General features: G+C 43.7%; 1 protein-coding gene across 1 annotated transcript in view; it reads right to left on the bottom strand.

The window, feature by feature from the left end:
* Positions 1 to 14,633, bottom strand: part of fbrsl1 (fibrosin-like 1) — a 492,137-nt gene that overhangs the window by 25,305 nt on the left and 452,199 nt on the right. The window contains exon 16 of the mRNA XM_034691889.1: positions 14,285 to 14,333. Within this exon, the coding sequence (XP_034547780.1) occupies positions 14,285 to 14,333 (49 nt within the window). The remainder of the gene's footprint in view (positions 1 to 14,284; positions 14,334 to 14,633) is intronic.

Raw genomic sequence — 14,633 nt, 5'->3', positions numbered from 1 at the left:
GGAGGGGTCATCTGAACCTTAAGAATGAATTTTGTGATGAAGAGAAGGGAAGCCTTCAGGAGTTATTTGTGAAATGCTGTGAGCACTAGCCTTATCATTTCATTAATTAGCATGACACGCCTGCCTGATGGACTTGAACGCCGCAGCAGCAGCTGTCTCAATTGATTACAGCGGTGGACGTGGTGCTGCAATTATCGAGGTGACTGGAGACAACGCCTGCCACTTCTAATAAAGGACTTAACTCCTGCTTCCCACATCACAGCACAGCGGTGGGAGGGCAGTGGCAGCCTCCCTGTGTCTCCCATACCTTTAAGACCTTTCAGAGTCTCTCTGTGGGCAGCTGTGGAGCTCAGTGTGGGCTGTAGCTCTTGAGCAGTGTGTCAGCTTTACTTAAGCTCGCATAACGCCAGAACAGCAGCACTTTGGTGCCCCACAGGAAAGCATCCTCTATTAGCCCACCAGCTGGCTCCACGGTGAATGGAGGGAAGAAAGAAAGAGAAAGAATGAGATGTAAGAGACACAGAGACAAAGAGCTTATTTGTCAGGAAGCTTCAAGTCCAAGCAGAAATGGAGGCAGTGAGTGCTCAGCAATGTAAACAGAAGCACTGCTTTTCAGCCTCATTTCATGTATGAACATGCATGCAGCCCACATGCTTCTAAGTGGATATAATATTATCTTTCAGTGCCGTACTGATTACTTCTCAATGGAAGGGAAATGGCTGGGTGAAAATCCTTCAACAAATCCTAAGTGGCATGACAGTGGGCTGAAAGAGCCTGCATGTTTTTCTTTTCTTCCACCTCCATCTCCATTTTCTCTCCCCACTCAGAAAGCAAAGCAACAATTGGAGGCTGACAGCTCCTAAACGTTCTCCATACCTCATTCATTGTTTTGACATGTGCAGCTTTTGTTATTTAGTGCTGTGAAGGGGGTAGGACAAACATCTTTGCGGACGTATCGTATTTCCTCAAGTGTTTTGCAGATGCAGATGTTTGTCGGTTTGAGTATCACAAGTTGTGGTTAAGACTGAAAGCTGCCTGAGCTACTCACCTGCCTCGTGTAAATAAATAAGCCATTTTCATGATGTCAATGATACCCTCTGACAGCAAAGATTGCTGAGGCAGCTAGCTTCTCCAAGTGGTGGATATATTTATAGGTAGCAACGCTTAAAAACAAATACGTCTCTATCAACAGCTTTCAGAGAGCTACATCATCAATCAACCCCACATTTCTTGTCTTCATCTTGTCATGTTGAAGCATCCTGTTATTACAGGCCGGGGCTTCTCTTCTTTACTGAGCTGATCAAAGCTTTGAGTGCTCAGACATTTAAAACATTAAAACATACCTTACTACACGCCACAGGAATTTCAATGTACAGGGCCAACAAGTTTGAAATAAAAAAACAAACAATGGGTAAATCATTTCCACATACAGGACGGTCCCAAACTGAGTTTATATTGGAACATTAAGCAAAGTGACTCAGAGCTGCTGCAGGCTCTTTAGGCAGCAAGTAAATGATCAATCACTAGAATGTGGCTAAATTCAGTAGCACCTACATTATAAGACTGGTTTGGAGTAATTGTGGAAATGTTTAAAATAGAGAAGTTAACTTAAACTTTGAGGATCCAAAAAGACAAATTCTATCACAATCAGTTTCTAACTCCAATGTGGGCAGACTCCTATTCATGTTCCCTCTTCCCTTTGAGGTTGTTAAGGAAGGTATGTTGAACACTTACTTTTCAGAGCGCTGGATTTTGATAGGTAGTTGAGTGTTAATCTAAGTTCCTGGTTATAGATGTGTAACTTGTACATGATGAAGGAGGATTAAGATGTTTTTGGGACTGGGTGTACTTACTCAGGCCACGTGGCTTAAGTATTTATTTCTGCTTATATGCACTAACATGTATAAAACAGACTGGAAAAGGACATGTAAAATCATCAAAGTGTTGTATACATGCAGAGAATGAATAAACAATCAACCTTACTGATGTGTTTGCAACATTATCTTGTGCATTATAAAATACATGCATGCCTTATCTTGTGTTCCTTACAACACAGAAAATTGAGACTTTTAAAATCCAAAGTTGAGCACATTATTTTTTACAACAGTCAATGATAAGAGCTTTAAATGATACCTAGATTAAGATTACACTTAAATTATTACATTTATTGTATTTATTATTTTATTATTAACAATAAATACCATTTATGCAAGCTTTAAAAATCCTTTACCTTAATGTATCTGACCATCTGTTTTACTTTCTAGCAAACAGTTTATCTACAGATGATTTAGAAGGCAAAGGAAACTTCCCCCACAGGGAGGGTGGATTGAATAGGATAAGAACTTAGTGAACTATTTGTCTAAAGATAGCACCCTGGTGTGCATTAAAGTGCTTACACTTAGGTTTCACATATCAACGTCCCCCCAGGGAAGCACACTGTCCGCTATAGACTCACTGATGTAATCAATGCCTCTTCTATAGGAGGATCCTGCTGCTGATCTGCTCCTGGGGTGCTGCTGGGTAATTAGGCGTACAGATGGAGACCCAGCAGCAGCTGAAGACCAGGCTAGAGCTGCCAATTCCCACTGCTAATGGCTACATGCTAAAAGAGCTATGTTCTTTCAGGCTACAAGTCCTTTTTAAGAGCATGACATACCTGAGTGTATACTTTAAAAAAATCCTGTACTAGAGGGGGTTCACATTTTTTGGGAAGGGGGCTGAGGAGTTGGTGGTACGTGTAGGAGGCTGATGGAGGGCTGAGCTGGGGATGTTTAAAATAGCTTTCAGTGAAGAGCTTAGTTAGATCAACACGCAGAAAAGCCTCCTGAAAATCCCTCCCCTTTCTCTCACTGCCACTATGTTCTCCACAACTGCAGGGGAAAAGTGAGGATTGGAGGGTGTATCAGGTTTGCAAACATTTGCCGTCCTTCCTTGCACCCCATTCATCATTCTTGATTAGAGAGAGGGCTCATGACAGAGAAAGAGTGATAAAGTGACCCAGACTGTGGGAGACACAGGGAGGGAGAGGTTAGTTAATAAGGCAGAGGAGAGAGGACAGGGAGCAGAGGGCAGGGAGTTGTGTCAGGTAGACTAATGGAAACAAAGACCGGATCCCGACCTGCTAACGAAAAACCCACCATTGTCTGCCCCTAAGTCTCTTGCGACACACACAGGCAGGAACACACACACACACACACACACACACACACACACACACACACACACACACACACACACACACACACACACACAAAGACACACAGTAGTAGGAGAATCTAGGTCTAGCCGCCTCGAGCCCAAGTGGACAAGGAACATTAACAACAGCCTGCACGTTTTCAGGGCTGTTATGAGCTGCTGCATTTCACTGTGGCTTTCCAAGTGCAGCAAGTGAAGAATTGATTTGTTTGGAGTGTGAAGGCGGCGTGTCAGTTTGGGGAAATGTGTGAATGTGAGTATGTGTGTGAGGAGAGGGGGGGTGCACGGTAAAACAGGAGCGAAATTGGACTCTGAAACGAGCCAAATCGCTTGTGAGATGAAACAGACTACACCAGGAGAAAAAAAAAACAAAACAAAACAACACAAGGCCCCGGAAAAGTGTCGAGCAAGGCAGGCTGGCACAAAAGCAAGAAAACAGAAGCAAAAGAAAACAAACACACTTTTCTTTCTGCTCGACATATTTCAGACTGCATTTGACAAAACAACAATGAAGAAGTTAGAGGAATCAAAATCAAACCGCCAAGTGTGTCTGACTGTTTCATGAATCCGTGTCGAAGCGGAGCCTCCACACCACATCAAACCCTGTAAATTCTCCTGAAAGCCTCCTCTCTCCCTTTAGCAGCCGGCACTTAGATTATTGTGTGCAGCTAAAAGGTAAGTGCTGGGAGTGTCACACTTGAGAGTGTGTTTTAAGCACCATAAAGTATCAAGACCCAGATGGCTCATCCTCCCTGAAAAACATGTCCACTCTGTGCCGGCTTCAGCAGCACCTGCTCCCAGGATTAGGTCAGTGCTACGCCAATCCGGCAAACTAATACAGTGTGCCTGAGCTGATAAGAAGCCCGGGTACTTCGGCACATGCCCTGTACTTAACAGCTGATGAATCAATACCTTTGTCATAAGTGATAATGATAGCCACATATAGAACTGTTCTAAAAACATAGGATGCCACAGTTTTGATGGAATTTGTCACCATTATGCTTCAACAGATGTGGTCTCTTTTGGTCAAAAGCAGTGCTTATAGCTTCTGACAGAGCCTGCAGGTTACTGATTGCTTACATTAGCCAGTTTGTTTCAATATGATATGCTGGTGTCAAGAAAATCATTAATTTCAAGTTTTCCAAGAAAAAAACTGGGATACCTTGACTTGAGCACAGGTAAGTGCAGTCAAACATCATTCTCTGCTTCTCAAAGCAACCATGCGCCAATTTAAAGGAAAACAAGCGTTGTAAAAGTACTGCCGGTAGACAAAAAACATGAGTAGCAGAATGACTGAACTCTATTGTATTGCTTTTTTTTTTTTCAAACAATAGAAAATATGATTTTATTCATCAAAAGGCAAAAGGTGGTGAAAGAAATGTTCAGGGCTTTGTACTAAAAGCAGGGAGGATAAATGTGGTACCTGTGTTGTGTCCCTACAGGCTGCCGTTCACACTGACTGCTGTGTTCAACAGCAGGAGCTTTAGACTGCATCTCTGTCACTGGATTTTTTACAAAGTCACAAATATATTAATGTTTATTTCTTCCTCACATGTCATTTATATTTCTCAAATGTGACTATAAGATAGCCTAACACCAAAAATAAATTATTGTTTGCTAGATTCAAATTAAGTATGAAGCACAAACATAACAGCATCTCATCCTTGTATCAGAGCTCTCATATCTAATCATACCTGGTCATGTGTAAATAAGTAAGTGAACTGATAGCTTCCGGATTACATTTTATTTTATAGATATTGAAAAGAAGAGGTAACCCAGGACTTAAGTCAGGAAGTACTCAATAGTATCATCAATACTTTTTTCTTACAGTTTTATATTTCTGGCCTTTCCATGTCTTTAATCAAAGAAGATAAGAGCCAGTGGATACAGCAGGTAACTGGGAGAGTGAGTAGGGAGTGACATTTGGGAAAGGGTTGGCTCAGAATCAAACCTCGACTGCCTGCTTGAAGACTTACAGAATCTTATGTTGCAGATCATTGCAGAAAAGTCCTTACTATATGTTTGCCCGATTAATGATTAACACTGACTGCTTACATTATTATTATGTTACACCCTCCTCTAGAACAATGATGCTGAACATTCTTGTCACATAATAATTGTTCTAAAGCCGGTGTATGTTTGGACTTGTTGGTGATGATATTAGATCAATACACTGACATACGCGCCAAAACCCAATGCCAACTGATTACAACACTGGTATTGGTAGTGCAACATTTCTGGTTAGTTTCCCCATTTCTAGTGGCATTATTAATAAAAAAAGAAGAAGTACATTGCACATAAATAATCAAAATACCCTGATTAAGGTTATAGGCTTTAGAAAAGTAGTAGAAGAGTAGAAAAGAGCGCGATCAATGCTACAATATCCACGTAATCAATCTGAGAGCATTATAGAGGTGAAAAAAGGCAACTATCAGCAGGACCATATATTAGTCTAATCCTGGTCGATAGTGCTGATCGGACTCTGTACACACTTCTTCATTGGCCATGTGGTATTGGAGCAGTCCCTCTCACCCCTTCCCAAAGCAAATAACAGTGAAATCCCAGTCCTGCTGCTCGACCCTCAACACAACAGCACTAACCCAACAGCCAGGGCGGCTGAATGGGGTTTTACAGTCAGTCAGAGGCCATTAGGGGCTCCGCCAACAGGCCCCAGTGCAGGGAATTCACCAGTAGCCAAAAACAACAGCCAAACAGATGACCGCTTGAGTATCGGGGAGGACCACACTGTGCATTTTCTCTTTTTTTTACATTTGTTTAAAGGCCAAAATTTAGGCCCCCATGTCCCAGTGAATTACTGTGTGTCTGTTTACCAACACTGGAACAATTAGAGGCATTCATGCCTAGTGAAATACAGGACCAGACACAAGACATCTCTCAGGTTTCTGCTTTCACTGCGTGTTGGGTTCAAGGCTAAAAGCTTGGCTCTATCACAGACCCTTCAAACCCAACCCTCTGTCAAACATACTGCGCTAGTTCCAACCTGTGGTATTGCTTCTAGACAGAGTGGCTCTGATAAGCCACTGACAGAAACATGGGTGCTTGTATGCTGCCATTGGAGAGGTATGGAGCTCCAAAATACTGAACAAACAGCAGAGGCGGACCACCCATCTGGAAATATTTGAAAAATTCTTTATATGGCAAGCTGATATTTCTATTTGATGGGGATTTTCTGGGCTCACCTTCCTTCACTCAAGAATCCTCTCTCATTCTTTTAATGCTTCAATATCCTCGTCCGTCATGGAATCTGAAGCATTTTATATCCATTCTGTTCCTGGCTGTTTTCCCCATCTTTACAAGTCTTTGTGAACTGCTTCCCAAAACGTCCAATCCATTACAAGCATGTTTGTGATATCCATCTCGGTTGACGACTGTCCCCTTGCCAGCCATTCTACATTATCCAAGCATCGTGTTTGGCCACAATCGCCTACCATCTGGCTTTGTCAATGAGCATTACAGCCTCATCTGCAAACAACATTGGCTCTGAACCGCTCAGCGCAGATGAGCTTAAAATGCACGTAGCGGGGAACTGGGATCTTCAAACAAATGCAGGGCGGGGGGAAAAACCCGCTCTCGTTGGCAGGAGGACTGGAGCTTGGAATACAGGATTAAAAACAAGAAAACCTGCAAGTGATCACAGGCTACACGCTTTACATTTCAGGCCTGACAGCAGTGATAAGAGGCTGGTCATGTATTCTCCCAAGTAAACAATGAAAATGTGTTCCACACTGCAGCTGGCTGTGTCTCCATTGGAAGAGGAGGAGGAGGAGGATTAAGATTAGACAGAAGATGTGATGAGAGCTACTGCTCTCCAGAGTTATCCCCTCTAAATACTTTTCTTTATCCCCTCTAAAAAAAACAAAAGCCAAAAACAAGCAGCCTTCATCTAGCCAGTGTCGCTTCCCCGATGAGAATGGTGTCAACCTGTGTTTCACGAGCTGGTCAGCTCACTGCAGGGGCCACAGCTTATCCACCAGAAAGCTTTTCACTTGCCTGTCACTGGTGAAGCATCAGCTCCCCACACTAGACCTTAGTTTACACTGAAGCACTTAGTGAACATAGTCAGACTCCAGCCAAGAAGGGTTGGGTTCTGCGTGCATGTGTTACTGTCTAAGGAATCTGTTTGCTTGTATAAGTCACTAATTGAATTATATTTAACTGGAATTCTTTGCACACAGAGCCTTGCCAAAAAAAATCATCATACTTAATAACAGGTTAATGTTTTGCCTTGATGACTGTAATCCTGTTTCCAAAGTTGGTCATGACTTCTCCCTGTGTTGTGATTGGAATTGATGGCTGCACAGATAGAAATGTCAGCTGGGGTGAGAGGGTCGCCTCTGGGATACCATCACAGCAAAACAAAATTTTCTTGGATGGTTATGGCAAAGTAGCTGAGGAGTAGCTGGTGAGAGGAATCATTCTAGAAAAAGGCCATGATGACAGTAAACTGGCAATTTAGTATTTATCCTCAGCTGAAAAGACAGCATTAAAACAGCCTCAGAGGAGCCCTGGCCTCTGTTGTGTATAAGAGTATAAGAGATGGCTGTGAGGCTGCACAGTAATGCTCACTAATGAAATAATTCAATGTATTCACTATGATTTTGTCTTATACAGAAGCATGACATTCGTGTATTACAACTTCAGCAGCATTACAGCTCAAAGACGACACTACTCGGGTGTTATGAATTGAAGATGCAAATTGAAAGTGCTGCAGCCAAAGTGCTGTCCACGTCCCTGACAACTTATCCTGAAAGCCCCTCATGGCCTTTAGTGATTTTGTAATTGCTCCCTCTCTACTGCTAAAGCTGAATCCATATTCAGTCAATGAACACAGAGGCCTCACAATGGGGCCTAATCACACAGCCTTCAATGTGACTCCCATTTTCTGTCACAATAGCTGATCACCACCCACAGGCTCACTGACACAGATGACAGCCGCTGATGAGAGTGACTGACAGGTGTCAAACATCCTGACATGTAATGGCTAACATAGACAAGAGAGAGATATTAACTGACGATCAAGCAGAGTTCCTGTTTTGAAGACTGAACCAGCAGTGACCCAATACTCTAAACAGAGGCTCACTTAATATTTCATGCACGCTGAGCTCTCTGAACCGCACAGACACTTTTCTAATGGACATAATAGTGCTCTAAAGGCGCCACAGAGTGCACAGAGGGACAGCATGACATATAAGCAATGATTTTACAAGCAAGCTAATTGCTGTGCATAGAAAACCAGGAGTGTCTTTAAAAACAGGCGGCTTGTAAGAGCTTGCTCAGGCTGACATCACTTCCTGAATCATACAAGACCGAACAATTCCCTTCGACTGGCTTTTCAAGGTGCCAGGCCATTCAGGGATTGTGGGTAATGTTGCCTCGTCCCTTTGACTGCCTGCCACTCTACATAAATAAAACATGACAATGTAATCGTAATTTAAAACGCTATAAATATTGAAGAAGAATTAAAATAATTTATGGAACAGCGTGGTGAAACAGGATGTGTGTAAGTGTGTGTGTGGGAGTGTTTTGTCTCCTTTCACTCTTCCCTTGCAGCGTACGGTGAAACGATGGGCAGCAGCAGCAGTGCAGGCTGGGAATTCTGTAATTGCTTTTTCTGTCCCTGAAGCAGGCCTTCCTGCTTTAAATCAAAAAAAGGCAATCTCTGTCAGTAATGGCTCAATTAATAATTAAACACGTGTCTTATCTCCGCTGAGCTCCCCCTATTTATTTTCATCTCTCCGACAGGGACGCCTGCACAAACAGCATTAGCACTATCAATAAAGGAGCATTAATATCGGCCCCTTCCTCCAAAAACAAATCAACCAGCTCATAAGCTGTCCTGTGTGTGTGAACTGTAATAACCCAAAGATTAATAAAGAAACAAGACATGTTTTTGGTTTTCTCAAATTTCTTCAAAGTGTTCTCTCCCCAACTGAGCTGTTAGCTAACCCATCGGCCTCTGGTTTTCTGCTACGAGGTTGTACCTTTTTAATATTTTAATTCAATCAGAGGAACACATGAGCTTCTGCTCAAGCTCAGTAATAAGTGAGCTGTTGTTGGAAGCAAAGAGCAGTTTCTATTTTAGAATGAAGTGATAAACCTAGGGCTTGTTTTTGCACATAGTGTGACTGTCTCACATGAGTGTCAAAACCCCAAGACACCAGAGCTTGTTGTTAAGTGCTATATGTCGATACAGGGACATTGGCGGTCTGGATAAAGAAAGCAGATTCTGTAAGCTCTCTGGACATTGTCAAACTAAGCACAGTAGCTAAAAGAGGTGAGCTTCACCAGGCTTAGATTCCACAGCGGTGAGGGCTGCATTCAATTCCAGCGCTTGCTAATCTGGCTGTGTGAAGCCTCTGCTGCCCTTGTGTTTTTCCAACAACATGTCCACACTCCAGTCACCCAGCCAGCCAGAAAGCCACACTCTCCTTCTACCTCCACTCCATCCTGATTGGACGGCAGCGAAAAGCTGATTTGTTGGTCAGAGGGTCAACCTCCATTCATTATTTAATGGGTGAGAGGCTGCAAACAGTCAGGCCGGCCGCTGAGGTTAGTAATACATTACAGTGACCTGGCCAGAGGAGAGCTGCCTGGCCGAATACAAACATGCTCTCTCATCTACTTCACTATGCCGGAGCTGCCCTCAATCCCCCCTGCCCCTGACCTTGCCGCTCCCTTTCCAATCTCCATTCTTCCTCCCTTCTCTGGCATTCAGAATCCAGCAGGTGAGACTGAATTTTATTTTGCTGTGGCTTGCAGTGCAGGAGCAAAGCTGTAGCTATGTCTGGCCCAGGTAACAGAGGAGGAGGAAGAAGAAGAGGAGGAGGAGGAGGAGGAGGTCTGAGTTCTTTTATTGACATGCAGCAAACAGCAGTGGCGGAACAAAGGCCACTCAGCACCTATTGAGAGAGCAGACCTACAGACAGGGTGGTTGATTAGCGATTCGACACGGGGACCCTGGACTGTGTTGCACATAATGAGAGCTTAGGGAGGGAGCCATGAGCCGATGGGGGAAGGAGGTACGGGGGAGGTAGGAGGAGGCTGAAATAAGGGAGAGGCGGGGTTCCACCATAAGGAATTGATTTCCCACAATAGCAGATTGATATACGAGTCAAAAGGCTCCATAGGAAAAAAAAACAAGGGTATGGGCAGGTCCTAAATCCTTAAGCTACGGCAGCCGTAATGTGTTTATATGTAAACAGTTAGAGGATAAGCCTTAAATCCACTGCCAAGCTAAATGGTTTATGCATCTTTTTTGTTTGTTTACTTCTGCGTCAATTAAGCAAATTGGTCCGACATCCCTGACGAGCAGGAGAACTGAAGTGAGTGGGTTTTATATTCATGTGCAAAAGCTTCTATCTCCCTGAGCAGCACAGTAACCCTGTCTTCACCTTTCATGTGGCCTCAGAGAGATGTTAACAGAGTCAGATGTGCATGATGGGAGCTGTGTGTGTGCTTTTTCTCCCTTTCGTCTGCACGCTCTCTCCTTCCTTTGTTCCACTGGTCTAATCCAGTATGTGTGGGCCGGTAAGTTTAATGGAAACAATTTATTAAGTCCGGCTTAAAATGCCATCTGCAGCTAAGCCTCCCAAAGCCGCTAAGCTCCTGGTTTCGCCCCGGAGCTTGCTGTGTTCACGCTTACTGTAATGCTCTGTTTAAAATGAGCACAACGGGTCAAAATTAATCAGGATTACAAGGGCACAAATCCACTTCAGAAATGGGTTTTCTACCAATCTTTCTCCTGCTATCCGAAGATGCCCCAGGTTTGTCTGGTGGACCGCACCATCGCGCAGTGCACACGTTTTCTCTCACACCATGACAGGTAGCACCAAGCTAGCACACCAGGACGTCAGAGAGCACAAAACAGCAGTCGAAGACTTCCTAGACTATACCTACAATAAAAACCACATTTCAACATTCAACACAGTCACTGTAGATTCCAAAGTGTTCATCTCAGATATTTCTAGCTGGTGACAGCTAGGTGATAACTCCACTGCTTCCATAGGCGCAGCACTGTGAAATGTTATAAGAAGGCCCTGTTTACCCGTGCTCTGAGGAGATGCCCCACACATGCTCAGCAGCTACATTTAGCTTCTTATTCGCCTTCAAGCAAGTGACAACAGTAAACTCTGACCTGCAATTCAATAAGCATTGCCCTGAGAGGAGCACAAGCCTTCACAGCGCTTTTACTTAAACATGCCATCCTCCAGGAAATCAATAATTTGCAGGAGGTTTAAGACAGGAAATAAACAAAAACCAATAGCTGTTAGATAATACTCGCCCTCTGCTGCTGCTTCCTACCTCATAACCACCAACACAGACAGACATTCAGCACAACTTGTGCCAGCTCTCGGCTAAAAACATCCAAAGAGAATTGCAGTGTGTACTGTGTTATTACAGATACTATTAGCTCGGGCTATTATCAGCACTGTTATCTTGCATCTATAACAGGTTGTCAGCAGACCTGTGATAGAGATGAAGAAAAGTAAATATGAGCGAAAGAAGGCGAGCGTGTCTGGGTTTTGCCCAAAAAACATGTTCTGTGTGCATAATTACAGCGCTCGCCCTTCGCTGATTACAATGTTGGTCTCTCCTGTCCTCCATTAATCCTGAACCGTTTCATCAACATGACAGACTGCGGGCCTGTGTGCAATTTGGTCTAAACCTTGACTGTTTGTCACTGTAACTGCTCACCAAAATAAAGTTCAGAGAGGAGCACAATGTGGAAGAGCAAGGAAGAGTTTAAAGAGACAACACTTATTACCTAGAGATATGTACAAGCCAAATATCATCACAGCATTATATATTTATGCATCCAATAATTTTTGTGTGTATGTGTTTCTCTTTGTGTGTGTGTGTGTGTGTGTGTGTATCTATCCGCGTGTCTCCCAGCCAACAGCCTCGACAGGCCTGGTGATCAGACGAAAGCAGGCTTTCATCGGTCCCACAGGACCGTGAGCGAGACTGGTAATGGGACACATACACTGCATTCTAAACCAGAGGAAAACAGCCTGTGGGCTGCTCTGTATTACACACACACACAAACACACAGAAAAAACTGTCTAGGCCAAAAACAAACACTGTCCCATAATCCATTAAAGCACAAAACAACAACACCGGCATGGGAGAAGAGAGCGGCTGGTGGCTGATCTGTAATTGTAGCGTGATAACTTATTCCTCCTCATCATCACCAAATCACTTTCAAAGCGTTGATTTGTTTGCTGCTCACCCTATCTAACCCCTAATTCTAATTGGGTGCCCTTCTTCCAAACAGGATCTGGTTGATCTGTGTGACAATCAGGAGTGACTCTGATTGGATTATCTGGATTTAATTCCAAAGTCGTAATCCTCAACTCTGTGAGCACATTAGCAACATCCACAGAGGCCTTCATTCACCAGCTAACATGGAGGGGTGTTGGGGATTTTGTAAAAAGCAGAAACCATGTCTGTGTATGTGCCTATCCAAGCAGTTCTCCTTGGCAGAGTGTGTTTATGTGCAGCCATGTTTCTGTACAGGCATGCAGGGAAAATAAGTCAACACTCTGACATCTGACAACAGCAGCAGTCCAGCAGCCCGGTAGAGAATAGATGGAGTCAGACGCGGTCTAGTTGTTTTCTAAAACCATGCTAGTCTGGAAGTCATTGTCATTGTGAACGCCGGTTTCACGAGGCCGCTGCTGGTCACAGGTCATCTACATCACACAGCCGGCAGGCCAGGTTTCTCTCCTCCTTGTCGGCTCTGTTTTTCTACTCAGCAGTCAAAGCTACTACGCTAAAGAGAGCAACACCTTCATCGGCTGTTGAGAGGGAGTTTAGCTCTCCCTGTTGATGGTTAAAGGTAGAAGTGGATAAAATAGAGGCAAACAAAAACCCTGATGCATGATAATGAAGAAGGCGGGAGGTAGATTTACAATGACGCTACAAACTCTTTATGCCTGCATGGGTAAAAGCTGCATTTAACAAGAAGTGGTCCAAATGTAAAACAAGAACAAAACAAAATAAGAATAACATTTGGTTAACAGCCTTCACAACAACCATGTTTATCGGTAATACTATGAAGTATTTTTAATTATATTGTATAACTGTTTCATTTCTCAGGACCTTATCTATGACATTTTTATGAGATTCAACAAATATTGGACAAAAAAAAGGAGGTAAGCATATTAAAATATGTCCACATGGTGCCAACATTTACACCAACATGGTATCTATTAAGGTTGCATTTTTAATGGACCCAATGAGGCTAGATCATCTGTTTGTCCAGTCTGTCCTGCAGATATGTTTCCTCAAACCCTCCTCACATGGCTATAGCTGTCACTGTTCCTATTTCTGCATCCTTCTCCCTCTGCTTGTTTTAATGGCCCAGCTTCCTGGTTCCTAGCCTGAGGGGCAGCGGTCTGCATGCTGCTATCTGTCACTCCCAGGCAGATCGTGACTCTCTGCCCTTTCCTGCCTCCTCAACTTCTCGCTTTCTCAACCCTGCAAGCATCACTGCAATGTGTAGATATAAAGGTGCAGCTGACACTTCATGAACATTCGATATACACCGCTACATAGATGTGTTTCGACTCACGTAGACACAAGAAAGAACAATCTCTCATGAGATCATGCTTAAACATACAAAAGCAAAAGTCTGATGATCCACATATGTGTAAATGAACACACGCACACACACACACACACACACACTGGGTTTGGGTTGTCTAGGGGGCTGACAAAGCTCTTTCTCTCTTTCCTTTGGCATCCATTATGGTCTAGGCCTGCTGTCAGAGAGCTTGTATTGCCTGAGGGAAGTTCCCATTTGTGGGAGCATGTGGCAGGGAGGCTCTAAATCCCCTCTAATGAACCAATATGTAGGAGGGTTAAGCCTTTGGTCGGGTCGTCCAAGAAACACCACTCCGCACCCAGGCAAAAATGTATGCATATGTAGTCACCAGACCTTGTTAATGTCTGCTGACATTTAAATCTGAATGGGAGCGACAGGATTAGAGTGGAGGAGATTTGGACTTGGTTGTTGTTATGAGTATGAATGAGGCAGAAGAGGACAGAAAACAGAGTGGGCTCTTACCTTTGGGTGTGGTGGGAGAAAAGAGCTTCTCTGATCCTACATCAGACACCTGGAAAAACAAGAAGACAGACTTTAAGTGGGTTTGTCTGGTGAGCTAGCAAACTAAAGCCAGTCCTTTTGCAGAAAAACTCATATAATTTAAGGTTATTCATCAAATCTGATACAAACACTGCCACAAGTTGTTTCCCCTGTAAAAGGCTTATTCAGCCGCATGTGGCCACAAGTCCAGCTGCCTCACTCAGCAGTCAATGAAAAGACAACCAAGGAGAAGAGCTCTCCCTGCACCTGATGGACTCTGTCTAGCTTCTTCCTGTTGAGGTAACATTAGGTGGCACTGTTGTGCCACCTG

This window comes from Notolabrus celidotus, chromosome 9, assembly GCF_009762535.1.
Source record: "Notolabrus celidotus isolate fNotCel1 chromosome 9, fNotCel1.pri, whole genome shotgun sequence".
Classification (NCBI taxonomy): domain Eukaryota; kingdom Metazoa; phylum Chordata; class Actinopteri; order Labriformes; family Labridae; genus Notolabrus; species Notolabrus celidotus.
Note: the sequence above shows the minus strand (reverse complement) of the source record. Positions and strands in the feature narration are given on the sequence as shown.